Source organism: Plectropomus leopardus, chromosome 8 (genome assembly GCF_026936395.1).
Source record: "Plectropomus leopardus strain MGB_pleo_1.0 chromosome 8, ASM2693639v1, whole genome shotgun sequence".
NCBI lineage: Eukaryota > Metazoa > Chordata > Actinopteri > Perciformes > Serranidae > Plectropomus > Plectropomus leopardus.
In genome coordinates this window covers 32,874,395-32,901,596 of record NC_142183.1, presented here as the reverse complement: position 1 = coordinate 32,901,596, position 27,202 = coordinate 32,874,395, and the positions used below count along the sequence as shown (strand labels likewise).

Here is a 27,202-nt window from a genome sequence, read left to right as displayed (position 1 = left end):
CAGCAGAGAAAATATTAAATAGGAAAAGTCAGTCTACAGGAAAATAATGAATTCTGACAATAAAGTGAAGTCTTATCTAATCTGATATAATATAATATCATTTTTAAAATATTTGAAAGCAATACAGAATTCCTGAGACCTGCTTGTCACTTGGCACCTAAATTTTGTGTTTTCCTTCACATAAAAAAAAATTCACTATAAATTGGTGCTAACAAAAAGAAAATGAAGTGTAGGACATCCCAAATTTCCTAGAGGAGGAAACCCTTGACCCCCCACTACATATGTGTAGGATAGCCTTCAAACCCTTCTGCTTTTCTTCCAGTAGACACCAGTACCAAATTACCTCAGAAATGTATTCACATGGCATTTGGGCTCTCAAAACTAATTAAAATTATATTCCAATTGATAAATCTAATCTGCTATTTGGCTTTTTAAAAAATCATATAACACAGAAGAATAAATAGCAATATTCTGTGAAGACATTTAGCCTACATTTTAACTGATGGGGGGCGGTGAGGGACCTGGATAATGGCTGTTATCAAAAGACAAAGGGCCTTGGGAACATTGTGATGACCCCACTAGATACAGCTAATAAAATCTACCAGTTACAGTCATCTCAGGGGGCAAAACCAACGGTTGCCATCTAGAAATGAGAAATGTGCTTTTGTCTTCTATCTGAAAAGATTTTGAGTGACAAATCTGCCACAAGCTTTGTTGTAACTGCATATGTGCCATGTGAAAATGGAGAGCTTGATGGGAGGGGAGTAGTGGGGCATAGAGAATGGTCAATTATGACTGCGGTGTGGATAAATCTGTTTCATTTTTTTCTTTGCTTTGCCTTTGGTGTTCCACATGTAATGTAAAGGATATAAATAAAGGGATATAAATAGCACTGAAGTCACTCTTTCTCCTTTGTTTTCTCCAGGTCAGCCTACCAAATGACTCCAGCTGTGTTGAAGAGATTTTGCGGGTATGTTGCACAAGCGCGCACACACACACACACACACACACACACACACACAGACACACGGAGGGAGTAATTGCACTGATTATCAGCTGTTTTCTGTTTGCTCACAAAGACCTTAGTCTCTCTCCAGAGAGTCTGATTTTAGGAAGAAAGTGGAGAGAGAAAAAAGAAACAGGGAGAGAGGAGAGGGAGCTCTTTGGCTCAGGCCAATGATTATACAAGTTTTTGTTTTGTTCAATGACTTCATGCAGGAATCTTCTCCGCAGTTTACTTCTCTCCTTTACCCTCCTTTCATCTCTCCATCTCCCTGTCCCCCTCTTGTCCTATCTGCATGTCATCAAAATTACATCAAGCAACATATTTTTTTCCCACAATTCTCCCTCTTTTTGTTTTGTTTGTGTTCCTTCAGGGTGATGTCAAAACAGAAATGTTTTCCCACAAATCTTCTCCGTCAGAGGATTTGCAGCTATAAAGACAACGACCTTCTCTGACTGCTTTATGTCAAGTTATCTCTTTCTCTCCTCACTCTGTCTTCCTCTCTCTATCTCCCCTCCCTCCTTTGTCACATCACTCAGTGTGCCCGCTCTCTCTCTCCTTTTTCTCCCTTCCTGTCTGCCCTCTGTCACTCACCTCTCTCTCTCTCCCTTTCACAAATCAATATGCTGGCCAACAGGCTGTGTGACAGATAGTGTGCTGTGAGCTGCATGAAAAGCCTTTGTCAATAATATCGGTGCGCTATTGGATTCAGTCTGTGGTTTTTAGCCGTGTCAAGTGGAAAGATCGGGGAGTTCAGAATGGGAGGTGAGGTGAATCGGAACGGAGGCCCAGGGTTCATTTTTTCCCCTTTCTGTGATGGCACGTCTACAAGTCGGTTGTCACAGAAACATTGTTGTTTTGGATGTTTTCACAATTCAAGGTAACAGTGTGTATCAGAGATATTGTGTTCAGAAGTAAAGCTGCTCAGACTCACTTCAGACATTCAGGTATTAACCTTTTGCAGTGTTTGTATCATTTGAACCCCCACAATATGATAACCGAAATCTTTTCTTTGTCCTATAGATGAATTAATCCATGCTAGCTAATATTTTAGGATGGTTACAATAAACAAATATCATTATTGGACCTGTAAAAACAGACTGTTTGCAATCCCAAAATAGACTACAAGCAATCTGTCTCCCTCTTCTTCAGTGCACCTTCAAAATCAACAAGGCCGAGTTTAAAGCGTCAGTTCATCCAAATTAGTGTTATGTAGTACAGGGTGACAGTGGATTTTTACCCCTGTCTCATTCCACTCCAACAAAAAAAGTGTTTACTTATATAAGAACTACATCTTCATGTCTTGAGACCAAGCATATTCAATCAGTATCACATAATGCTGACATAATTCTCAACCTAAAAGCTGGTATAACTGTAATGTACATGTTTTTGTTATGATATTGTTAATATTTTATTGTGGGCTATTTTTTTATGCCATACTGATTTTTTTGACTGTTGCAGTCTTTGACTTTGACTTCAACTGTACTTCCTCTTCACTAAGGCAGCAGAACATAGCAGAATTAGCATAGCCATTAGCTATATTATCTTAAAAATTTATAGTCATGTGACAAAATCTTAAACTTTAATCTTTTGATTTAAAAAGTGATTCAAATGAAAAAGCCTTGTTAATGACATCTCAAAGAGAAAAATAAATGTATTAATCCTCTAGATTCATTCACAATCCACAGATCCTTTGTTTTTTTTTTTGTTGTTTTTTTTTTTCTTCAACATAACCCTGAGCGTCCACTGAGTATAGCTCTGTATGTGGTTGTGCTTCATCTGTCACAGTTCCAGTGTCTGCTGGAAGCTTTTCAGAAGTCTTCAAGCTGTCTGCTCTTCATCACACACTTTTCCAACACAGTTCTCAGTTGTTTCGCCTTTATGTATATTTTATTTCTTTAAAACTATACAGTATTGATTACAAATTTGCAGCTCATTTATGTTAGATTAGGTGATAATTACTGTTTGTCTCTACTTAAACACAAAGGAAAACCATTTTTGCTGCTTGTCCATAAAGACAAAGTAACAAATAAAAAGCACCAACAAATAGAGGGACGTGTGGGTCTGCGTTAACGTCTGTGTGTGTGTGTGTGTGTGTGTGTGTGTGTGTGTGAGATAGGGTGACAGACTGAGTTAAACGTAGACAATGGCAGCGGTAACACATTTAAAGACACGCACACACATACACACATTTTGAAAGCATACACACACACACACACACACACACACACACACACACACACACACACACCATCAGGACTGCCGTCTGTCAAAACACAGGAACTCTTCTTGGAGGGGCATGATGATGTCAGAGAGGGGTTGCCTAGCAACGCACCGTATGTCGTCAGGTTGAGTGTATTACGATTTCAGAGAGGGAAAACACACACATGCACGTCAAGTAGACTCATACTGAGGAATCTTTTGTAATGGCTACACAGCTTACTGATACACACACACCCTTACCCACACACACAAGAAAACATGAGTCATCTGATGAATATGAGTCATCCACTCCTGAGGGGGCGAAGAGACGCATGATGGGAAATTGTGATGGCGGTGACCTTTGAAGCTCTCTGACCAAGTGACCTGCTGTATGGCAGTTGTGTGAGTGTATGTATGTGTGAAGTAAAAAATAGTCTTTAATTAAGGTGAGAGCTGTGTTTTACTGAAACAGGGTGCAAACATTTGAAAAAAAAAAAAACGCTTCATTTTGCTTTGTGAGCAGATTTCTCAGTATACGCAGTATTGTTCCACTGTCTGTGAGAGGGAGAAACAGCCAAAATCTAACAGATTATATAGCTGCGGGACACACACATTCACACACACATGCACATATGCTTATCTTGTTAACTAATTGAAGCTTCTACATATTGAGACTGGAATTCGACTGAGAGGACTGTGATTAGAATAATTGAAATGGGATGCTGCTTCTGCTGCTGTGCTGTTTAGCTGTAATGCAACCAACTGGAGTCAGCTTTTATTTGGGTAATTCAACGACTCTGCACTTCAGCACACTGATCCCTGGTGTGCCACCAGCTCCCAACGCTCCTCTCAGTTTGTACTATAAGTTATATTAAAGTCCACTCTGATGGGGACGCTTGAGTGCAGCCTTGATTGAATGCTGACTCCACTTCTCTGCATCAAAGATGTTGCATAAGCAGTCCCTTTGCTCAAATTTGCTCAGCTTTAGTCATCATTGTTATTCAGCAGTACTTTCCACATGAGGGTTAACTTACATTTACTGTGAGTTATTATGTTTTGTTTAGTTTGGACTATACCAGAAATGATCATGATTGACTTGTAGTAATGTAATATCAATGTGTGTGTTTAGGAGATGACCCACTCCTGGCCTCCTCCTCTCACAGCCATACACACACCTGGAAAAGCTGAGCAGACCAAGTTCCCCATCCCGAATAAGGTTAGTAGGACTTCTTTGTCTTTTATTCACCACAGCTCACAGCAAGATGAATAATGATGCTGATTAATTTTGGATCACAAGCGTGGTGATGTATGTTTTCTCACATTTTGTTTAAATGTTCTCTCCTTGTGCTCTGACTGCATCTTTTTTTTTCACCTTTACTTTTGCATCAGTCAGTGAGTGGAAAAAGATGTGAGAGTGTTGAAAAACCTTCACTTAAACTCCCACACTTATTGGTGTCTCATTATAAAACAAACTGCAGTCTGTCACTGAGAATCTTCAGTCTGCTAATTAGATCTGATTCATAAATTCACTGCGGTAGTGATTGCTGTAATAGAATCAGATCACTGCTGCCTCATCCTGCACAGTGGCACAAGTGACAGCCAATGAAATTACAACGTTAATGATCTACTGCATGTTTGATTCACCTCTTTACTGTGAGTCCAGAGCTGGGAGCATGAACTTTAAGAGACACTTCTTTTTTTTACACAAGTTTTCATGTTAAAAGTGTAGGTACAACTCTCAATCAAGACATTCTTTATAAATGTTTTTGAAGTTGTAATTAATTAATAGCTTATGAATCAAATGCTTTTTAGTCAGTTTGGAGCCGTTAATAGGAACAAACGTGGGGTTTCCAGATTGAAAAAGATCTCAGGCAGAAGTTTATCCTCCAATAGGACACTTTTTGTCTTTTTAGATCATTGGGTATTATAGAGTGCCGCAAAGTAAGTTAACTAAGAAGTTACGAGCATTGACATTCCAGAGTTTATTGATATTTACAGATGTGCGTGTCTACAGTTTACAGATGACATACAGACTTTTGCTTAGCCTGATCTCAGAAACACATAAAATGGCCACAACCTCTTGGGTGGGTCAAACAAACACAGGACCCGGGAGATGTTTGTGTCCCACGTGTAACCAAAAGTCAATGTTGACGTAACGTATTTTACATACTTTTACTAATAACGTAATGCACTTATGTGATGTTAACTAACTTATGTCACATAACAACAAACTTATGTCTCATATGTTACAAACATACTTATTTTAAACCACAATCTTTTTCTAACTATCTATTCCATAACTTATTTTTCCCCCTTAAACCTAACCAAGTAGTTTTGGTGCCTAAACCTGAATGAACTTTAACCGTTCAAAAAAGTTAACCACATGTTTAAAACCGCGACCCCTTCGGCATGTAATTTTAACACATTTCTTGCCACCAAACGTAATGCAGTGTTAAGAGGTCATGGTAATTTTCATGTATTTTTGCAAGATCAGGTTGCTTTTGCTGTAAGATTACTTGAAATTATGACTAATTAGTATTAACTGAATGCAGAATTGATGGATTCATACAAAGTGACTGTGACTTGGCTCTTAAAAACCAAATTTTTTACACCCTGACAAACTCTAATTAAACGGCTTATAACTGAGCATTATCAAATGATTATTTACCATTAGTAACGTGTAAGTTACAACTTAAAAAAGGCACGATGACACCAGAGAGTGATTTTTAAAAATTCACCCATGTGTTATTATTTATTATTTACTAGGCTAGCTAGTGATCTACCATGGTGTGAACAGCTAACACAATGACCAGCTGGGAACATTCTGGTGCTAGTCAGAAACAATAATTTATTTTATCTGAGATACTGGGAAAAGTTCCCCAAGCTCGCAAACTGTTAGTTAAAAAGCTTGTTAGCCGGGTCATTAATGGGACAATAAGTTCACTAATTATATTCAAAAAATATTTTTTTCTCCTCTTGACTCCTGTGTCATAACTGTCTGCAAATCATGCCTATTTTGAGAAGCAGTTTTAATAAAAGACAGCGATGCAACACAGCTAATAAGCTTCAGTAGAATCCTCCATTTCCAATTCTCAAAATTCTTCAAAAATCCACATTTTCAGGATGGCTTGTTGGATTCTAATAAAGTTGGTGTATTTGCTTGTAGGAAAGAAGTAAATCTGGTCACCAACTCATCAGATTTACTTTTTTTCTTACAAACAAATACACCAGTTTTATTAGAATTACATGATACAGCCACAAAGTTTTATCGTTTTAAATGTTGGTATGGCCAAGCCTTTAGAAAAAGCACCTTTTTAGAAAATCATGCTAATGTTTTTTTTGGCTCCTCTCAATCTTCAACAAAGAACAACTTTGTGCTAAAAAAAGAAAGAAAAAAAGCCTTCCATTTTCTGTTCTAAAAATGTGGTATCTGGTCGCTGTTTTCTTGTTTCCAGAGAAAAAGCCTGCGGCATGCAACGCATGATTTCCTGAAAAACAGAAAAATAAGTGGGTTTTCAACATGAACAGTGATAACAACCAGGGCTGAACAGTCAAAAGAACGCCACTTACAGAGAGCCAAACTTCACCCACAGATATTTCAAGGGAATGACATTGTAGTGCCACCCACACTGTTTGTTTGACAGGTGATGTTTGAGAAGTGAAGTGCAGGAACACGACAACAGTAATCAACAAAGACTGAGACACAATAAAAAGCAGCGACTAAAGAATTGCCTCTTCAGAAGATAGATGTTTGGAAAGTTTCTCCCGCTTGCACAAAAAATGCTTTATGACATCCCGTAATGTAAATAGTGTCACATTAAAACCAACATAAATGTTATACTCAACATTTATCTCAGAAACAGCAGTCATATTCTGAGTGAAACAGCAGGTGTTTTCCACAGCAGAGTGCTTTTATGAATCATTTTTAACATGCAAAACATCTCATTGGTGGAGGTGTCAAAAGAAACAGCGATGTAAACACGGAGGCAGTAAATCTGACCCGGTAGTTAATGAATTAGGAAAGACTGTTGTGGTACTCTCAGCCCCCTAGCGTCACACTAATCCTGCCAGTGAGTTGTAAGAATGAGGTGGAGCGTCGACGCGGGGAGATGAGAGGATCTGAATTCTGTGTAATGGCATCGTTGTACTGCTGTGAAATCAATAATGACATCTGTTGGTTTATTCATTCAACTCATCGCCCTCTGGCTTTCTCTCTCCCTTTCCCTCTCTCTCTAGGAGTCGCAGCATGTGACCTCAGGCTACAACACCCAGAGTAAGTTTCCCAGCATCAACACTTGCATACTAGCTCTATGGTAATTAACACTGGAGAGGCCATAAAGGCAATACCACCCAGAAGAAATGCGAGAAATGCAGCTTGATTTTCAAGTGGATTCATAGCCACAGGAGCATGATGGTCTGCAAACCTTTGCTTTTATCTTTCTGTGTTCATCCGAACAAGTAAGCAGACAAACATGCTCTTACCCCCACTGCTAAATTGGCCTGATTGATTGTGGAGACTGTGTTTTGGTTTTTTTTTCATTATTAAAAGCTACATGGATGCTCACCCGTAGGAACACAGACTTTGTCACTCAGCATTTAGACGTGAATACTGAAATACGCCAAACTGTCATTAGTTGCCATTCATGGACAATTACACATTTGGATCATTTATTTTTAAGCCCACGCTCAAGTGGTGAATGGAGCACGGACTGCCTATCAGGTGCTTCTGTACGAAGTGACAGTATTCACTTAGAAGTGGCTAATGTGGTGCGTCGGTGGCTCAGTAGATAGACCACGCACCCCATGTACAGAGGCTGAGTCCTCGCCGTAGCGGCCACATGTTCAACACTGGCCTCAGCCCTGCTGCATGTCGTCCCCTCTATCTCCCCCTTTCACACCTACTCTCTGTCCTATCCAATGAAGGCCAAAAAATCATAAATAAACACACAAAGGAAGCATTGCGATCAGAAAGGAGCCTGATCATGGCACTGACTTCACCATGTCTATTGTCCATCTGCTCCACCTCTTTAATTTACATATTTAGATGTGATCACAATGCATACACAGTTGAGATATTGGGAGCGTTTATGGATACCGGGTGCAAATTAGTGTTGTCACAAATATAGATTTACCCTGAGTATCTCTGACTCTGAGTATTTGAAACATTTTCAATACTCATTTTCTGCAGTATTGACACAGCAGTACCAGCTGCTCTTACTCTCTCTCTCTCTCTCTCTCTTATTGTTAATGTTTAATATAGTCACTCTGCTGTTCTCTTCTACTAACAAAGAAAAGTCATTGTCATGTGATAGCCTTTTCATATTTATCTTTGAAGAGACATAAATCACGAATTATATTCCTAAATATCCCATGTTATTAAATATTAATATCTGTCAAGGTATTGTATCAAAGTTAGAAATTCCAATATCATGAAAAATGAGAAGGTATGTGTAGCGAATGACAATTTCCGTGTCATGTGTACAGATACAGATCATGTTAACACTAAATTTTAAGACTATTAGCATCTTTTCACTACAGTCTGTTCCCGGCTCAGAAATAGCCACATCTTTCATATGCGACACACCTGCATTATGTCTCTGCAAACTAGGGACTTTAGTAAAGTAGCCTCTCTGAAAAAAAAACAACTAAATCTCCACAGGTAGTAAGTGGACCTTAAGATTTTTTAGAAAAAAAGATGGGGGTTTAGAGTGATTTTGTTTCACTTTTTTATGTCTCTGCATAAGTGATAGCCATGGCTTGGAGGCATCATGTTTTTGGGTCGTCCATTCATACATCTCATTCTTGCCAAAGCGATTTTACAAGAATGCCTTAAGTGAATTACTTCAAATTTAGCACAAGCATTCACTTGGGCTCAATGATTACCTCATTTGATTTTGGTGGTCAAAGGTCAAAGTCACTGTGACTTTGCGTCTGTCTCATTTATGTGAACGCAATATCTCAAAAAGATTTTGAGGGAGTTTCCTTAAATTTGGCACAAACGTTCACTTCGACTCATATCAAAAGTCAAGGTCACTGTGACCTCACAAAACAATTTTTCATCTGAAGAATTCATTCACTAATTATGACGAAATTTCATACAAATGTCTAATAGGTTAAAATGATGAAGTGTTGATGTTTTATACATCCAAAAGGTAAAAGGTTACCTTGACTTTAACATCTCAATGTTCTGTAAAAAAAGTCATAGACAAGCAACAAAATGGTGAACTGGTGGCCCTAATTTCTGGTGTTATTCTTGAAACTGTGCAGAACTACCTTCTAAAGATGCTGTATGTAACTCTGAAGAAAGATTTATTGTTGAGTCTCATTCCTGGTTGTTTGGGTTGCTAATCGGACTAAACCACCAACCCAAAGCATTGGCATGTGATGACCTGGGAATGAGACATAACACTTAACTATCTTACTTTAGACTTACACACATCACCTTTAAATATCTGACAAATTAAGATCCTTTAAATCCAGCATTGTCTTTAAAATGCTTATTGATGTGCAACATTGCCTTCAATTGTTGAAGACAATAAATTATATTAAAAGGAAGAGCTACTAAAAAATATGGGTAATTTTATAAATGTGATTGCAAAAATTCAGACCATTTAATACAATGTGTTTTGTCTTGTGATATGTGTCATTATATTGCCCAACAGTGCATTTAGTACATTACTGTAGTTGTGACTCCCAGGCATCAGATCATCAAAAGCTCTTTTGAACTGCTGCTCTCGTGTTAACCCCCATCTTGTAGTGTTTGAGATGTTTGTGATGTATATAAAGCTGAAGTATTTCCCCACTGGCAGCTTTTTCTCTCTGATATGAACAGCAGAAACACTACTGACTAGAATATAAAGTACAGTGAGAAGGTTCTCTGTATCCATCTGGAAAATAAATCATCACCTCAAGTTTTTGTCAGGCAGCGCATATCAGTTAGAATTTTATTTTTACCCAAACTCCTTGTTACCAAAGCAAAGCAGACACACACAGACACACACACCCTAACACTGGAGCAGAGTGTCATGTTTTCCAGTGTGACAATCTTAATACACAGCTACAGTGATTTGATTCTGGCTTCTCGTCAAAAACTAATCAGCGCGCACACACAAACCAAGACACATGCAAAACAGTGACACTTGAATCTCCTCTGTTGTGTTGCAGAGCGATGTACTGTATCTGCTAACAAGCCTGCTGCGAAACCACCAACTGCACCACAGAAGTCGTGAGTATCTCCCTCTCTGACACACACACACACACGCACATAAACAGAGTATTTCTGACCTGCTGCTGCTGCTGTGTTTTTTGCCTCAAGGTAAAATTAAGCTTGACTCTTGGATGAAATTCACTGCTGGTAGGAGGAAAAAAAAGATTGTGTGGATCAGAGCGGGAAAGTGCAGCTACATTAATTTAACGTGAGCCAGGAGCATATTGCAACATCTCTGGCTGCAGCCCACTCCACTTCACTCACAGAGCCGTGTAGCAGGATTCATGGCAGGGAGAGATTGGAAAGGAAGAAATCTTGGCTTGTATATCTACCTCGCGACCCTGATTTATCCCTTGCTCGACCACAGAGGCTCACTGATTTTGTTTTAGGAACTGACAATTTGCTAAACCCCTTGCTCCCGAAAAGTGATCTCCAATCATAGCTTATTAACTATAACTATGTATGCGCAGCCTTTTGCCTTGCCAAAATGAGGAACACAAACAGAGAAGTGCAAGGAATGGTCTCAGCTGTGTCTGTTTTCTCAAATGTAAGCTGCAAACGTTAGCATGTCCAGCTAATTAATTTACTTCTAACAGACGTAATCTGACACAGCATTACTGCAGAGATCAAGGAGCACTACTAGCTAATTATATTGTGTCATTATATTGTGTGTTATAGGTTACACTTTTAAAATAGTCCTGTTCATGGTAGTACATCTGCCACATATTAGTAAAATTAAGCTGATGCCAAAGTTCCAAAAACTGCAGTTCCTCTGATGGCCACTTGTGGCTGGCTCCAAAACAGAGTCAATCCCCATAGACTTCCATGTTAAAATGCCCAACCAGAATAGTTTGGTATGTTTACAGCCTGGTACAAAACAGTTTTGGTTTATGTAACAAATTTGTCCATTCATGACAACAGTACAGCGGATTAATTTTTATATAAGTCACACGTTTACATGTTATTAAAGAGTAACTAAATCCCCAAGCCACTCCTTTTTTTTCCACAGTGAAGGGCAATATGGGTATTTAGTAGTGTTTTTAATTTATCCGGGTCCCACTCTTGCCATATGAATGCAAAGTATTAAAATTCTACATATTGTGGTCGGGGGGCAGGGAGGCGCTGTGGAGTGAGAGGCAGCATGATTTAGTGACTGGGTATGTCCCCACCCCCTTTCAAAGCCTGAGAATTTTTGAGACATTTTTCACATTCCAGGAAGGAGGAACTCAAGCCAAAGTGGGGGGTTTAGTTACTCTGTTAGGCTTGAAGTTACACCATTTTAAGGGGTTAATAAACAGGCTGTCTGTGAGGCGTTTCTACAGTCTGAGTCAGATCCACCCCTCGCACTTCTACAGCCCCAACCCCTCAACCAAATATTGTTACTTCCGGCTCCAATAAATTAAGATGACAATGATTGAAATGCCAAATTCAAGGCTTCAGAACGGCAGTCCAGAAACCAGTGGGTGACGTCACGGTGGCTAAATCCATTATTTATACAGTCTATGGCCTCTGTTCTGACTTTTATTATATTTGGGGAATGTATCCCCAGCCAAATATTTTACCAGATATAGCACCATGTCAGCCAAAAAAATTGGTTAGTCCTCACACTAAAAGCCTTTTGTCCTGCAACAATAATAGTGAAATTGACAGTTTTAAAGTAGGGAAAATTATGTAAGCTGAACATAACAGTGGTAATGAAATGCTTCACATTTTTTCTTGTTATTCTCTCTGCTGCTCTTTTGTTTTCCAGTCATCACGTGTGTCTGAAACTGGTGGGGATACCAACTTATTCTCTCAGAGATAGTTAGTCTTAGCACCACATGTAGCCATTAAGTCAACCCTGTCCCATAGAAATAATGCTTGTGTATTAATAAATAGTTTTCATAATTACATTGTGGTGGCAACCTAATCACTGCCTGGATTATTTTCAGACGTTTCTTTTAGTGAAGGAAACACTACATTTATGTGCAGGACTATGACACCAGAACTTGAGGTTCCCGTCCCGACTCCTGTCTGTGGTTTAGGCAGGCTAGGCTTTGATTAGGGGGAAGGAAAGATCAGGAGTTAGGCTGAATGTTTATGAAAAGTAGAACCATAAAATGAGTGTATTACAAGATTAGTTATTTTGGCTGAAAACAAATGAAAATCTTAGTCAGCGAACATGTTGCTGATTCGTTCAGTATGAACATTTTTGCAGCTTGTCAGATACGTAAATTAGCAACGTCCTCATTATGTTAATAGGATATGTAATTCACTCAGCATTACATTTCTCTCAAAGATGGAGGAAATGTGCTTTTTTAAATTAGTTGTATTAAATGAAATTTCTAGGGGACTGGGCTGTAGACCTGCATGAAGGGCAGCCGTAGCTCAGGAGCTAGAGCGGGTTGTAGAATAGTTGTTGATTTGACCCCTGGCTCCTTCAGTCCGCATGTTGAAAGGTGCTAAATAGATACACGTCCATTTACCATATTTAGCACTCCTATTACAAGAATCAAGTCAGCTGGAAACATTAAAAACTGTACAAGAGTCAGTGTTTAAAACCAACTTATGCAGCTAACATTAGCGTAATTAGCTAGCTAGCTACATCTGATCAAATCTGCTAGTGACAGTTATCATTTCAGCCAGCAAATTAGTCCATTTAAATAGGTAGCAAAAAGAAATAAGAGGACTGCTTTTGTCTCAAATCAAGGGCGCATTGCTTCAAAAAGTCAGTGCAAGGTATCAGAGTAAAATGTGCCATGAATGAACTGAAGTGTGGCAACAGATTGGTGGGGCTTAGCAATCAGTCAATTATTTGTTTGTGAGGGACTGCATTTCAAACCAAACCATTGAAAACGTATCTATTTTTACTGTCAGAACACTAAAATCCACTTGTAGACACAAAAGACACAAAACTAAAAACTATCTTTTTTTTTTTGCTTTCCTCCAAATGTTTTGCTGCTTCTTATTTAATTTCTTTCTTGATCTGTGGAAGAGGATTTGTGCTCTGGCTGCTGTCACATTAAATGAGAGTTTTCCAGTGCTAAGTGCAATGCATTATTTATACATTTGGTGAAAGCTAATTAAAGGAAATGTGGCAAGCACGGTGTCAAAAAGGAGCTTTTGAAAATGAAAAAGACTTGCTGGTCAAAAGATGATGCAAAAACCCTGCAAGTTACGAAAAAGTCACTGCAGTCTATCGTAAGCAGTCATTCAGCAGCAGGTCAGCATGTAAACTCTCATTCCCTCCTCTTTAAGAGTGTAGTTACATAGTTAATTATTTCTCCATTAGGGTGATGTCTGCTGGAGCTGGAGTGCTTTCTGTGGCTTATTACACTATTTTGCTTCCAAAGCCGATAAGCCTGTTTCTTTTGATTGCTATTGTTTGGCCTGAGGTGTAATTTTTTTCCTCGTTTTGTGTTTAAGCATAAATACTGCTTTGTTTATTAGGATAAAATAATAGTTATTGATTAAAAACAATGTCTATACTGCAGCCATTAGGCTACTGTGATGCTCAACAGCGTAAAATGTAAGGGGTAATGAATAGGCAGAGCTCGTCTTATTCAAGAGTAATTGTCCTGTTGAGGCTAATTGCTATATTCTTTGCTCAACGTTTACTTTGTCCGACCATTACAGAAAACTCATCCAACAGTAATCCTCGCAAATAGGCTCTGTTCCTTAATGCCACATTAGAAACAAAAGCAGGTTTCGGTTGAGTTTTTTGTTAGAGCAGCTAGTACTGTACCTTCCTGCTCGCTCTAATGCGATCACATGATGTTAAGACAACGTCATGTATGCAGCAGAGCAGAAGACATGAGGAAAGCTTGTCTGGTCGAACCAGCTTTTGTGTTTGCTCAGTCTGCAGCGAGGCTGTCTCACGTGCAGGCAGGAACAGAAACCCAGAGAGCGCCCGGGCTTTTATTATCACTGAGCTCTCTAACAGCAGTGCTGGAGTTGTCATTATGTGCACAATCACACATGGTGACCTGCACAGTGTTAGCATCCCACATAGAGCAAGGCACCAACACTGTGAGGGTTACGAGTTCAGTTCATGTTTCGCTCAGTGTGTGTAGAATACAGACTCTCATGCGTTGTCACCACCAGCTAACAGCTGACTGGTCAGAGGAGGACAATAAGCAGCCAGTGTTATTGTGACGGTATTACACTTTAATACTATAATACATGCGTCCGTCAGGTGAATAAGCTCTGATAATTTTGAATGAAATTTCAGCACTCCAGATGGGAAAGTGTTGGTCAGGTGTAAACAGAGATAGATTTTTTTCACAATACAAGTATGTATCTTTTCCTTTAATAATAAGGCGCAGTGTGAGCCCAATAAAGCCTCAGCTAAAAGCTCACATTTAAAGCGAAAAAATAATTCTTTATACACAACATCCAAAACATCGACCCTGCTGTTTGTCAGACAATGTTCTGTGTACGTAAGTAACGCAAATAATAATGAAGTGTGTCTCATACTCAGTGAATGAAGAACAATCAAACACAGTGAGTATGTAAACGTGTTTATGTACATTAGTGCTTCTGACAAAAACACAGTCAAAAAAATGTATCCACTTATTCCCAGATGTCTCTTTCACAATGTAAGTTAATGGGAAAAAGTCCTTTTGGGCCAGATTGCATCGTGTGACAGACCCAGAAGTTGTAATCCACAGTTTGGCTATGTAAAATTGTTTTCAAAGCTGGATGTTGTTCTTGGGGGTTTTGGTATGAGTCGGATCTACCCTCACTCCTCCACAGCTCCACCCTCTTGGGCAGATATAGTCAATATCAGGCCACCTCTTGCTCCAAATGTCCAAGATAGCAGGTCTATGGTTGTTCAGGCTCATGCAGAGTAATGAATCACAGAAGTAGTATTCAATGCCGTCCAGTTCTTTTCATTTTTTACAAGTATGTTTCTGGCACTTGTATCCTTAGACCTCAGGCGATTCTTAACATTTTATGCTTGTGACGCCCTAACGGAAAATAAGTCTTCTGCCCATGACAGATACAATTTTTCTTTTCTTTTTATTTTTTGAATGCCTCCACGCCAACGATAACTGAGACCGGAGGCATTATGTATTTGGGATGTCCATAAATCTGCCACATTCTTGTGAACGATAGCTCAACAATGCCTTGAGGGAATTTCTTGAAATTTTGCACAAACATTCACTCAGACTCAACAATAAGCTTATTTTGGTGGCCATTGGTCAAAGGTCAAGGTCACTGTGACCTTGCATCCATCTCATTTTTGGGAGTGCAATACCTGAAGATGGCCTTTAGGAAGTTTTTCCCAAATTTGGCACAAACGTCTACTTGAATTCAAGTATATTGATTAGAACCTGGTGGTTGAAGGTCAAAGGTCATGGAGACCTCTGTTTTTTCGCCATAACTAAAGAACCCTCAAGAACCACCTTGAAATGATGCTGATTGTGTAGATCTTATATATGTTAGGCATCCATGTTTTTACAGATATGGATGAAAACTGTAAGTGCACCATGACTGGTGCGCGGAGGCTTACAACCACGTGGCGGAATATCTGGTTTTGCATGAAAAATTATGTAGTGAGTCACAGGCAGCACTTAAAGTAATTTGGTGCAGTAGAAATCATTTTCCTTTGCTTTGCTTTACTTTGAATCAGCTCGTCACCTGCAGCTTTGTCTCCTGCCCGTTGTTTGGGTCACAAGCCCCCAGGTTGGGAAACTGCTGCCTCAGACAAACCTTGTGCCACACAGCAAGTCCTGCTTTTCACAGCTCACTTTGAAATTCAGGAAAAACTTTGAAGTTTGAACAAGCATTGACGAACATGAAAAGACAATGAAAAGAGCGCCGTGCTAAGAATCTCAAGCATCATTAACAGTTGATCCTGTGGAAGTCAACGCAGCAATGACGGCTTAGCACCAAAGTGGAGTAAATGAGAGGATAAGGTAGGCCTCTGTGTTAAGCACAGCAGGAAAGAAAGCGTTAGGAGACAGAATAAAGGCTCTGAGCTGGTCTAAATAAATGAGTGTTGATTGTGGACATGAATCGGGAGAAACGTGTTCAGCTTTAGAGTTTTCCCTGCAAGCCAGTCAACTGTGAGGGAGATTTATGTGTGCGTTTTGTTTTGCAGGTTGAGTGCATGTGCATCTGAAATTCTCTACAGCGGGAGTGTTGAGCAATCAGTCATTAGCTGAGCGTGGCTTTGATTTAGCTGTGGAAAATATTAACATCCTCCTAGACAAACTTCCTGCAAGTACTGGAGCTCCACTCCAGCTTTACTTTAAGAAATAAAAAGACTCCATTTTATGAAGGCAATTAGGAGCCCTGTAGAAATTTGATGCTGCACTCTCTAAGCTCTGCATGTCATGGATGCTTTAGTCCATAACTCATTTATATCCGACTGCGTCTGTCCTCATGGATGCTTCCACTCTCTCTTGCATTTTATTCCTTTCCCCTCCATGCTTCTCTCTCTCTCCCTCTCTGTCACTCGCTCCCCTTCTCCTCTCCGTCATTATCATATCCATCTCACTCACTATCTCCCTCTCTCCATCTGTCCCTTCTTATGAAATAAAACATGAATCCATTATTCATTCATTCAAACATATCTATCATCACCGCGTGCTGCACTGTGCCCCTTATCTGCAAAGCTTTTTCTTATTGTGCTTCAGTTATTCACCACGCGTACGGTCCCATCTGAAAACACCACAACACTGGGGAGTGTTTTTTTAGCGGTGCAAGCACTGACAAGAGTGGTTCGTGAGGCAGTAAAAATCCCTTTAGGGGATTCTCCTGTCATAACAATAGCAGTGCCAGCTTAAAATAACAGTAGTTTGTGTGGAAGGTTTATATAAAGCAATAAAACATGGGAGCTTGCCAATGCACAGCACATAAATACTGAATAATTTGTGTGGTAAGGAGCAGGTGATGCTCTGAGGGGGGTCATGTTATCGACTGTGTCTTGTATATCTTTTTCATGGCCTGCGTACATCTGTACTGAAATTTCATCTCTTGAATAAAACAAACACAACTAAAAAAGGAAATGGGGCAATAATCAGTTTTTTATGTCTCCACGCTGGTGGTAACTATGGCCAGATGCACTGTTTTCTGGTTGTCCGTCTGTCCAGAAGTTCATATGTCCGTACATCAGTCCTTTTTGTCGATGCGATATCTAAACAAAGCCCTCTGGGCATTTTATCAAAATTGGCACAAATGTCCACTTAGACTTAATGTAAAGTGATTAGATTTTGGTGGTCATAGGTCAAAAGTCATCACCTGTCTGCTTGGGATACTAATCATACTGATCCAGTACTAAAATGTGGGGCTAGAAATGCAGCTGATTGGTCAGTAGAGAATCTATACTCTGAGCTCTGGCTCAGGGCAGGTCTTACTGTGACAACTTTTTCATATGATAGTAAACTATACCTTAAACATAAAAGGACGTTTTGCATCTTCTAGCAGAAGCAGAAGAAATAGACTGAGAAAAAAAAAAGATTTCATTCACTGGGCCACCTACCGGCAACTTTTAAGGTGGATTAGATCAAAGATATCCAGCCACACCTGTAGTTTAAAGAACACTTTATTGGACCGCCGCATTTTGGCTTGTGGCCTTTTAAGGTGGAGCAATTGTAATACTAGTAATACTAGTAGTAATACTTGTAATGTTACTCAATGCATGAGATGACAACATAAGTCCATCAACACACCTCAGATTTCAGTATGACATCTTTGACTGCTCAAATTTGTCTCTCTTGGATGACGTACAATTTTAATAATGAGTAGATCTTCAAGTGTTTAAAAAATGTGTATCAATTGCAACAGAAGTGTGTAAACTGGATAAATTCTAATCATTTGGTGCAAAAGTTGGAGTTACCCTGTTCCTTTGCGCTCCAGCAGCACTAAGTCCCTGCTGTTGCCTGACAATCTGCTTTTTTAAGTATCCCATAGAGAGAGACTCTGACTCCAGCCTGCTCTTTGTTGTTCTAAAAATGTTGCCCTGCAGCCCCGTTCATTGGACAATAATCGGGGTGCAGACTTCACTCTGTATCACCGGTAAAAAAGGAAATACACTGCTCCGTCCAGCAGCAAGGGACAGCTACCCCCGCCCAGGGTCTAGGTACATGTTTGTAACTTTTGATTTCAGAGGTGCTATACTGAAAGTTTTGGATGGAAATGCGGCTTTAGACTCAAAGATGAACTAATTAGAATTTGGTCATCAGAGGTCACTGTGACCTTGTCTCTGTCTCACTTCATGAATGCAATATCTCAAGGTCTTTGAAAAAATGTCTTAAATTTTAGCATTAATATCCACTCAAGAATTAACTGTTTGACTTTGGTGGTTGAAGGTCAAAGGTCAAGGTTACTGTGACCTACACAACATGTTTTTGGCCATAACTTAGACATTCATACATTAATTATAACAAAAATTCACACAAATGTCTCAAAGGATAAAATGATGAAGTGATGATATTTTATATCCAAAATGTCTAAGGACAACTTTACTGTGACATCATTATGTTCTGCAAAAACACTTTTCTTGCCATTATTCAAAGCCATAACTCAGGAACAGTAGTGGAGACATTTGCTGAAACTAATCTTGGGTGTCCACCTTGAAACTGTTCTGATTGTTTTGATTTTTTGTGCTGCCGGGGAGAAGATTTGTGTGAAGTGTAAACTGTAGATACAACTTGATGGGTTTGCAGAGGCTTACAACCACAATGTAGTAATTCTAGTTTTGATTAGAGGTCCCCCTAAACATCAGTGCACAATCCAGACTGAGGGACTGATCTCGGCCTGATCACGTCCTCTTTGTTTCCAAGGAATTTTTGGCTGAAGGTCAGCAGTTGTCAGACAGAAAGTTTCCAGGTGAAAAAACAATCTGGCTTTCTACTGTGAGCTCTAAAAGCCGAACATCTGGTAGGTTTTTAGTGGCGAAACGCTCCATCCACTGTCCATTTTCTCATTCCCCAACATGAACCAGGGCTGCTTTTTGCTGAGTAATTAATCCGCTTGCCAGAAAGGTTCTTCAAAGGGAATTGCAGATCACGACTCGCTACGTCCGACCTAACGCAAGTAGACAGGGGGTCAGGACCGCAGTAACACGTGTCCCTTTGTCTCTGTGCAGAATGCTGGAGGATGACCTGAAGATCAGCAGCGACGAGGAGGAGCCCGAACAGCAGGTGAGCTCCCTCTGCACTCCATCCATTAATTTATCTGTGCAAATCGTCCCTCGCTCCATTTTTTTCTCTATCTGTTCTCAGATCAATCATGCGTTCACATCCATTACATTAAGATCATCTTTGTATCTGTGACATTTACTGATTCATTCATCTGTCTTCAACTCTAGTTTCTGGAAGCATGCATTCAGCATTCATTCCTCTTCTCATTTACTATTTCATCAGTTCAGATCCATGTGTCCAATCACCTTTAATAAGCTTTTATTAAGGTTGCATCTCCAGGTATTTAATCCTTTCAGTCATAAGTCAAAAGCTGTTTTTCCCAACTTCTGTCCGTCTCTCTCTCAAAGTCTCACATTAGCTGAAAATATGGATATTTGGCACTTTTTTTAATCTGCAGTTCAAAACATGTCCCCAACCTATGTGACCTTTGGTCAGGTCAGCACAAAGACTATGAATAGTTTTCAGAAGACACCATAGTCAATAGAGAGTGAACTTTGTTTAGCATTTAGTGCACTCTTATCCTAACAAAGAGAGTGAGACACAAACTAGGCTGGGCAGTATTACAGTACACCAAGGATTTTTAGAAATCCCAAAGGTATGTTTTTTTAATATTGTCATAAGTACAGGTGCTCCTTTTTCATTCAACTCATTGTATGTAGTACACAGCAGGCACCAAGTACCACCAGGGCTCAGTCTCCAGTCTCTGAGCTGAGCTGAAAGACACAGTGATACCACAGTGAAGGGGGAAGTCACAGGTCTGTAAACAGTCGGCTGACAGCAGGCAGAGAGAGACTGTGGGGAATAACAGTAACATTTTCATCTAACTTGGTGAATTAACATTTTATTTTGACCAAACCAAGCTTGGAACAGGGGTCTTACTGACTGGATCACTAGCAAGAGTAATCAAGACAGTTTCGGTGAGTTTTATTTAGTTTCAGCCAAGACCTGTAAGCAGTCACTGCGCCATCTACAAATGAACTGAAGTCCAGCCCACAGAGTAACATACCTGTCCTGTTAGTAATGATCTTTGTATTACTACTTTTTCACTTTAAGTTTTATAAAACATCATTTAAATGCAAATGTAATTCATCAAATTAAAGCAGCTTTTTTAAATTGATCGAATAATAAGTCAATTGTAATTAAACAAGCTTAAAGTCTCTAATTATTCCAGTGATGCACGTCAGGCTCTACAGATTGAGGGCTAAAAACCACACACAGTCCTAATGTAACTTTAGAATTTTAAACTTTGAAAGGTCATACCTACCGTGTCATTGGTGTCATATTGACAAACCTCGGACATATTATACATGATGATGTTTTTGATCCAACAGGGATGTATCCCCACGTTCAGTTTAGTCTCCACTGACAGAAGAGGTTGTGTTTGTCACTCTGGGGCACTTTGCATATGAGCAATGCAGTTGTCCTGCTCCTCTTGTCTTGTTTTCCAGTATGCAACTTGGCACGGCGTCCCCCTCTCTGCTCTAATCACTATCATCATGCACTAATGATGCCAGAGACGAGTTCAAAGTAGTCAGTGGGGGTCGTGCTGCTGCCCCCTCCCCGACTGTGTGGACTGATATCAGCGCTCATCAAAGAGTCCATGAGACATTTTGTGTTAATGAAAAGATACTGATTCCTCTCATCCTCTTTAAACTGTCCTTCTGATTGTATAATCACAATGATGGTAGATTTTATAATTGTAAATGACGGCAGGTCATTTATAGTGGTTTTAGTTATTGCAGTTATGCTGAAACTAGATGTGTTAATTACACAGAGTGCATTCAGAAGTGCAGCAAGTGGCTTCCTCAATCAAAGAGGTCACTAAAATTACTCTTGGTATTAGGATGAATAGACAGAATTAAAAAGGACACAATGAATTCTTATTCTGTCTTTCTCTCACTGTTCTTTCTGAAGTGCATCACAGCCCTTCTTAAACACACAGTGACATAAAAACTATGTTCTATGTCAAAATCACCTCCTTTCTCCCGTACTGTAAAATATGAAAATATTTAATCATCCTAAACTTGGGAGACATATTCATAAATATATCTATTAAAATACAAGTTGTATCATCATATAAAACTGAGCCTGACTGTTAGCTGGTGGGTGATCGTCCCAAGCAGAGTAATATCATAGTATAGTAGGAGGTGTGTGTTTGGATCCAGGCTCTTTGTCATCTTTTGCCTCCTGATGTTACAGTGCTGTTGAGGGAAGTTGACAGTAGGTGGAAGTCCTCCGATTAAGATTTTTATTGACAACTAAGGTGTACTTAGTTTTGGTTTTACCCATAGACTGTTGAAAAGAAGTCAACATAGCACCCTGGTCTAAACAGTGCAGCCAATGCAGAACTGCCTTAATCCTGCATTCTCTCTAATAGCCAGCAAGGGGTGACTTCACTGATTGCAAAAACAAGTCAGATTGTTTAAAAGTCTATTAACCCGACCTCTCACTTGATTATTCATAGATGAACAGTCATAACTACATACTGTATCTTAAGATTGTGGCTATAAAGATTCACAGCAGAAAGAGTAGGAACTGACCTTGTTCGCAGCTTGACGTGTCCTGTCAACACTTTTACAGACATCCCTTTTATAATGGTGGTCTACAGAGAAAATGCTAGAGGCAATGCTGAGCGGTCTCATTTGCTAGTTTGAAGTCCTCTTTAATACAGTATGATGTTCATTTTTTAGGTTGTGGTCACATTTAGAGTAAAATACACTAAAAAGTAGGCTATGCTTTGGGGCTTGGCCACCCTGTGATTGACAAGTTGCTACCATGGTGACCCAACCCATCCATGACACTGTGAACATTTATATCTATATTAACACAAACTTTTTTATATTTTTGGCATGTTATTATCGTCTAAGAACTTAAAACCTTTCACAGAGTGTTTTCACTTTATGAAGGTATATGTGGGTTAGCACATTGTCATATTGTCAGCCCCTCATCCAAATATGGTCACTTCCAGTTAAAAAAAAAAAAACAAGATGGTGGCCAAAATGCCAAATTGGAGGCTTTAAAACTTCCACGAACCAATGGGTGATTCTACATCTACTTCTTTTATACACTCTGTGGTTTTACCTTTAAAGAATGGGGTACCTAATTTGGCTAAACTGTTGGCCTGTTACAAACGGAGCATTGGACCTAAACATATTTAAAAGCTAAACTTTTGACTGGCCACAAAATCCGATCATAGACATCACTACAACCACTCAACAGCAAAGTATGGCTATATTACTGATGTGGTTAGCTAGACATAAAATCTTGTTTGACAGAATAAATGTGTGTATGAGCTGTTTTGCTAAAGATGAGTCATCAAATTATTTAAATGTTTTACCGGAAGATTAAATATAGAGACTTTGATATAAAAATGCTTTTTTAAAACATATTTGGCATAGACCAAGAGATAACTGTACAATTAACACTGGTACACAGAATTAGAACGTGGAGCTTAGAACTTAGCATTTCACAGTGACTTGGAAGAATTGTGGAAGAAAGTGTTGTTCCCAAAAACTATTCTTATAAGTCTCCACCACACATTCACCCTCCTGGTTTTTATCTTGTCATCAATCTCATTCTCTTTGGATGTGTGATGTGGAGAGTCATCAACATAAACAGAGAGGAAATTGAGAATGAAACGAAGAAAGTGAGTAAGTTAGCAGGACAGACAGGAAAAGGGAGCAAGACAAAGACAGCTGAGACAGACTGATAACAATGCAGACAGAAGGCAAAGATAAAGAGAGAAAAAGATGGAAAGAAAAGACGAGCGAGCAAGAGACAAAGAGATAGAATGAGAGCGATGGCGAGAGAGAGAGCAAGGCTGGGATGAATTCAGTGGCATTTTTCTGTGCATGCTGTTAACAGGCTTATAGCAAATGAGTGCATGGTGTATTATCAAGCTTTTATAGCCTGAAGTAAAACACAACACACACACACACACACACACGCACAGACACATACATTCTTAATCAAATACACAAAAACACACAGACAAGCACATACAGTGTACACATGGCTACTTATATTCACAAGCATTTACACCAGCAAACACAAAACTATAAACACATACTGACACTTCTCTCTCTCTCTCTCTCACACACACACACACACACACACACACACACACACACACACTGTCATTAGTATGCTGTGGCACAACGCTGTGAGGGCAGCAGAGGAGTATGATGAATATGTTTTTGGCAAAGAGCAAAGAGAGACAGAGGAGAGGAGGGAATTGAAAGAAAGAGCAGAGGAAGGAGGGATGGAGGAGAAATGGGAGAGAGGACAGGAAACGAGAGATAGCAGGAAAGAGAGAGATGTTCCTAATGACTTTAGAAACTGACAGAAAAACAGCAACCCAATTACAGCTGCAGGACTGTCCTTTGTCTCTCTATCTCCCTGCATTTCTCTCTTTTCTCTCTGCGAGCTTGTGATGACAGATCACCTTGGTCAGAGCAAAGTCAAGCTTAAAAGCTCTGTCTTTATATAAAGATACAGTTGCAGCTGGTAAAAATGTCCAGCACACTGGGGAATATGGTCATGACTAGTACTCACTGTGGCACAGTGAGCCCACTGCAACAATATTTAGACAGCTTTTCTGAGGTGTTTCCATACATGTCCAGTACATGTTCTCTTATATGACATAATATATCAAACTTGAGGAAATAGTAATAGTAGGCCATTTTCCACTGTGTAGCTCTGAGACAAATCTAAGGCTTAAAGATCCTGTACAGTATGTGACATTCAAAGTAATTAATACAGCAGCAAACCACTACTTGCTAAGTAAAGACATATTGGATCAACGATGTCCTGAGCAGAGAACAAAGTCAAGCTATCTCTGTGTTTGTTTCACACCCGGTTTCTCTATGGTTTGTTGTGGTAGGATGCTTTGTGCTGCACTTATATGGTGGTTACCGCTGATATTGAGACGTGTTTGTTGCTGAGGCTTGCTAGCCGCCAGCTCAGCCACCTCCATGTTGAGAACCATGTCCAGACAACTCACACACTCTGAATTTTATGGAGACCCCCTTTAAAGAAATAAACATGATAGAACACAGGGTTTTGAAGGAAACTGGTAGCAGTGGTGGTACTACACGCACCCAACTAGGGATGGGTCATGATTTTAAAATTTTTGAAAAGTCGTGGATTGGGATGGGTACTGAAACCTGGTATTTAATGGGTCCCAGTGCTGAATTATTAAAGACCAGAGTATTGATAAGCTCTGATGTTAACGGTTCTGCTATTGGTATTGGAGATTTTAAGAAGAATAGGATACAGACTACTTTCCCATCACCAGTAGAGCAGAGCTATGTACATGGCTCTGCAGCAGACGAGTATGCCTTTCTGTGTGTGGGGGTAATTTTGGTGTGTCTGTTCAATGTCATAGAGAGGCCAGAGGTAAACAGCAAAAAGCAGCTTGAGCAGAGGTGTGTGAAAACTTTTCAGTGGTTACTTCTCTTTATGTATCTCTAACCTATTCAGTGTCATTTTCAAACTTGGTGCAGACTAATTTGATCAGTGTTTTAGCTGCTTATTTGGAGAAGAGCAGGATGGTAATTAGTGACTGCATGTCATCGTATTTTGCCAGTTAAGGAGCTGAAATTAGCATGTTCACCTGGGTGTTGTGTTTCTATCAATGTTGATGGGAGCCAGAGGTGGTAAATACCTGCAGAATCATTTGACCCCATTGTGAATGCCTCTTCTACGCTTTCCCTTTACATTATAAACCAGATGTCAGCAGGTTTTAGTGAGTTTTTTGTGCAGTGAATGAGACTTAATAATAGTTGAATGTTTCCCAGTAAGCATTGAATAGTACCTGTACTTGAAATGACAATTCCCTACACCCAACCATGTCTAATCACAGCCTCTCTGTTTATACAAACTGAGATCAAACTTAAACTTGATGCAGTCTCTAGTTTCCTTTATATTATTTTGACTTGTCATGGTAGGAAAATCACAGGTGTTGCTAATAACATTAGCGATGCCTCCATTCTATCCGAGTGTCTCAGTAAGCCATGACAGTGTGACAGTGATCCAACATGAACAACACCAGATCCCTGAAACTGAAGCAGCTAAATGGAATTCAGCCACCATGAAGAGGTTTTTCATTTCCCGACTTTGCTTCGTGCTGCTTTGATTAATGACTGTGAATCAGACAGATCCTGAAGCATATCTCGTTATCAAAGTAGTTACCAGCTGACGGTTTAAACAGCCTCACTCATTAAATACGTGGACTTTGCTGTGTGATGTAGCACCACTGCTCATTTTCACTGACACTTAATAAGACTAATATTATATTTCATAAAAATGGAATAATTTCCTCTGACGATAGACGAGGAACTCTTCATTTTATGCCAGGCAAGGCATCATGTCTATAAAAAAAATAATAAAATCAGGAAACCCTGGAAAAATGTCTGTATTCTTGAAGCAGGAAATTTAAAAGTGAGGGTTTTACCATTTGTTGCACTATGGAGCATTGTTGACAAAATTAGATCCTTATTTCCTGTGCCTTATACATGCATACAGGCAACATAATACACTGTCCTATTGATGGTTACATTCTATTGTACAGATCATTTGTTGGTAGCTGTAATGTACCTGATAAAAATAATTGAAGAAGTCTGCTAGGTAGCAGACAAAGATGATAATAATGCAAGACAAAATATCCCAAAAAATCTGATTTGTTGATCACAGTGTTTTATTAGGAAGGAAATACAGGCGGTGTTTTTGATAAGGACATGAGAAAGCACTCGGTTTGTTTTGATGAGATTCACTGAATGTAAATTTTAGTGTGTATAGGTATTTTTAATCAAGTTGAATCTGCATCTGCTGAAAAAGCTCCTGAAGTGAAGACTTTTCACCACTTCAGTGGCAGCTTACCACTAAGCATCTAAAGTATATAGTTACCAAACGCAAAAACCTCAAATCATAGTTTGGGTTGGTTTAAATGTGCAATGGCAAAAATGTTTTATAAATAAGGAAAATGTGAAAAAGCGAAGCATGTGTGGATGTTTGTTGAGAACACAAGGACGCCAAGACGAGGGTGAAAGTACTGCATGAAGCACAACTTTAATTAAAGAAGCTGAGCCTTTGGAAGAATTAGGCTTATTTTTTTGCTGAGATGCTTCTCACACAGTTTGCCTGTATAATCACCAGCTTCTGCTACCAAGCTGCTATGATTCAGTAAATGTGTCTTATCATGTGTTTTTAATTATTGAAGAGGTAGTGAGGTGGGTTTAGAGTTTTGTCCAGGTTCTCAGCAGGTCCTTAAAGAGTCTTAAAATATCTTGAAATCAGTTTCATAAATATAAAACCTTAAGTCATTAAATAATTTTGAATTTTGATTTGTGATGTCCTAAAGGTTCAGTGTTTAGGATTTCGTGGCAACTGGCAGTAAGATTGCAGGACTGAAAGTTCTCCCATGATGCCAAGTGTGTAAGGTGGCCAATGCAATAATACAAATTGCCTTATTTAGAGCCTGTGTTTGGTCTGTTTGTTCAGGGCTACTACTGAAACAACATGGCAGACTCCGTTGAAGAAGACCCACTCTGAATGAGATATATACAGCTCTCACTCAAAGTAGGGGTGATTGTTTGTTTTTTTTTGTCCTCACATCTTTTGTGCGTATTATGCTTCATTAGTACAGCTTGCACGGTTTTA

The 27,202-nt window shown here is 39.4% G+C and overlaps 1 protein-coding gene across 2 annotated transcripts in view; it reads left to right on the top strand.

Annotated features, from left to right (window-relative positions):
• Positions 1 to 27,202, top strand: part of aff2 (ALF transcription elongation factor 2) — a 201,466-nt gene that overhangs the window by 100,213 nt on the left and 74,051 nt on the right. For both annotated transcript variants that reach the window (XM_088081386.1, XM_042493782.2), the window contains exons 5-9: positions 926 to 970; positions 4,335 to 4,421; positions 7,442 to 7,478; positions 10,370 to 10,430; positions 19,489 to 19,543. In XM_088081386.1, coding sequence (XP_087937512.1) covers positions 926 to 970; positions 4,335 to 4,421; positions 7,442 to 7,478; positions 10,370 to 10,430; positions 19,489 to 19,543 — 285 coding nt within the window. The remainder of the gene's footprint in view (positions 1 to 925; positions 971 to 4,334; positions 4,422 to 7,441; positions 7,479 to 10,369; positions 10,431 to 19,488; positions 19,544 to 27,202) is intronic.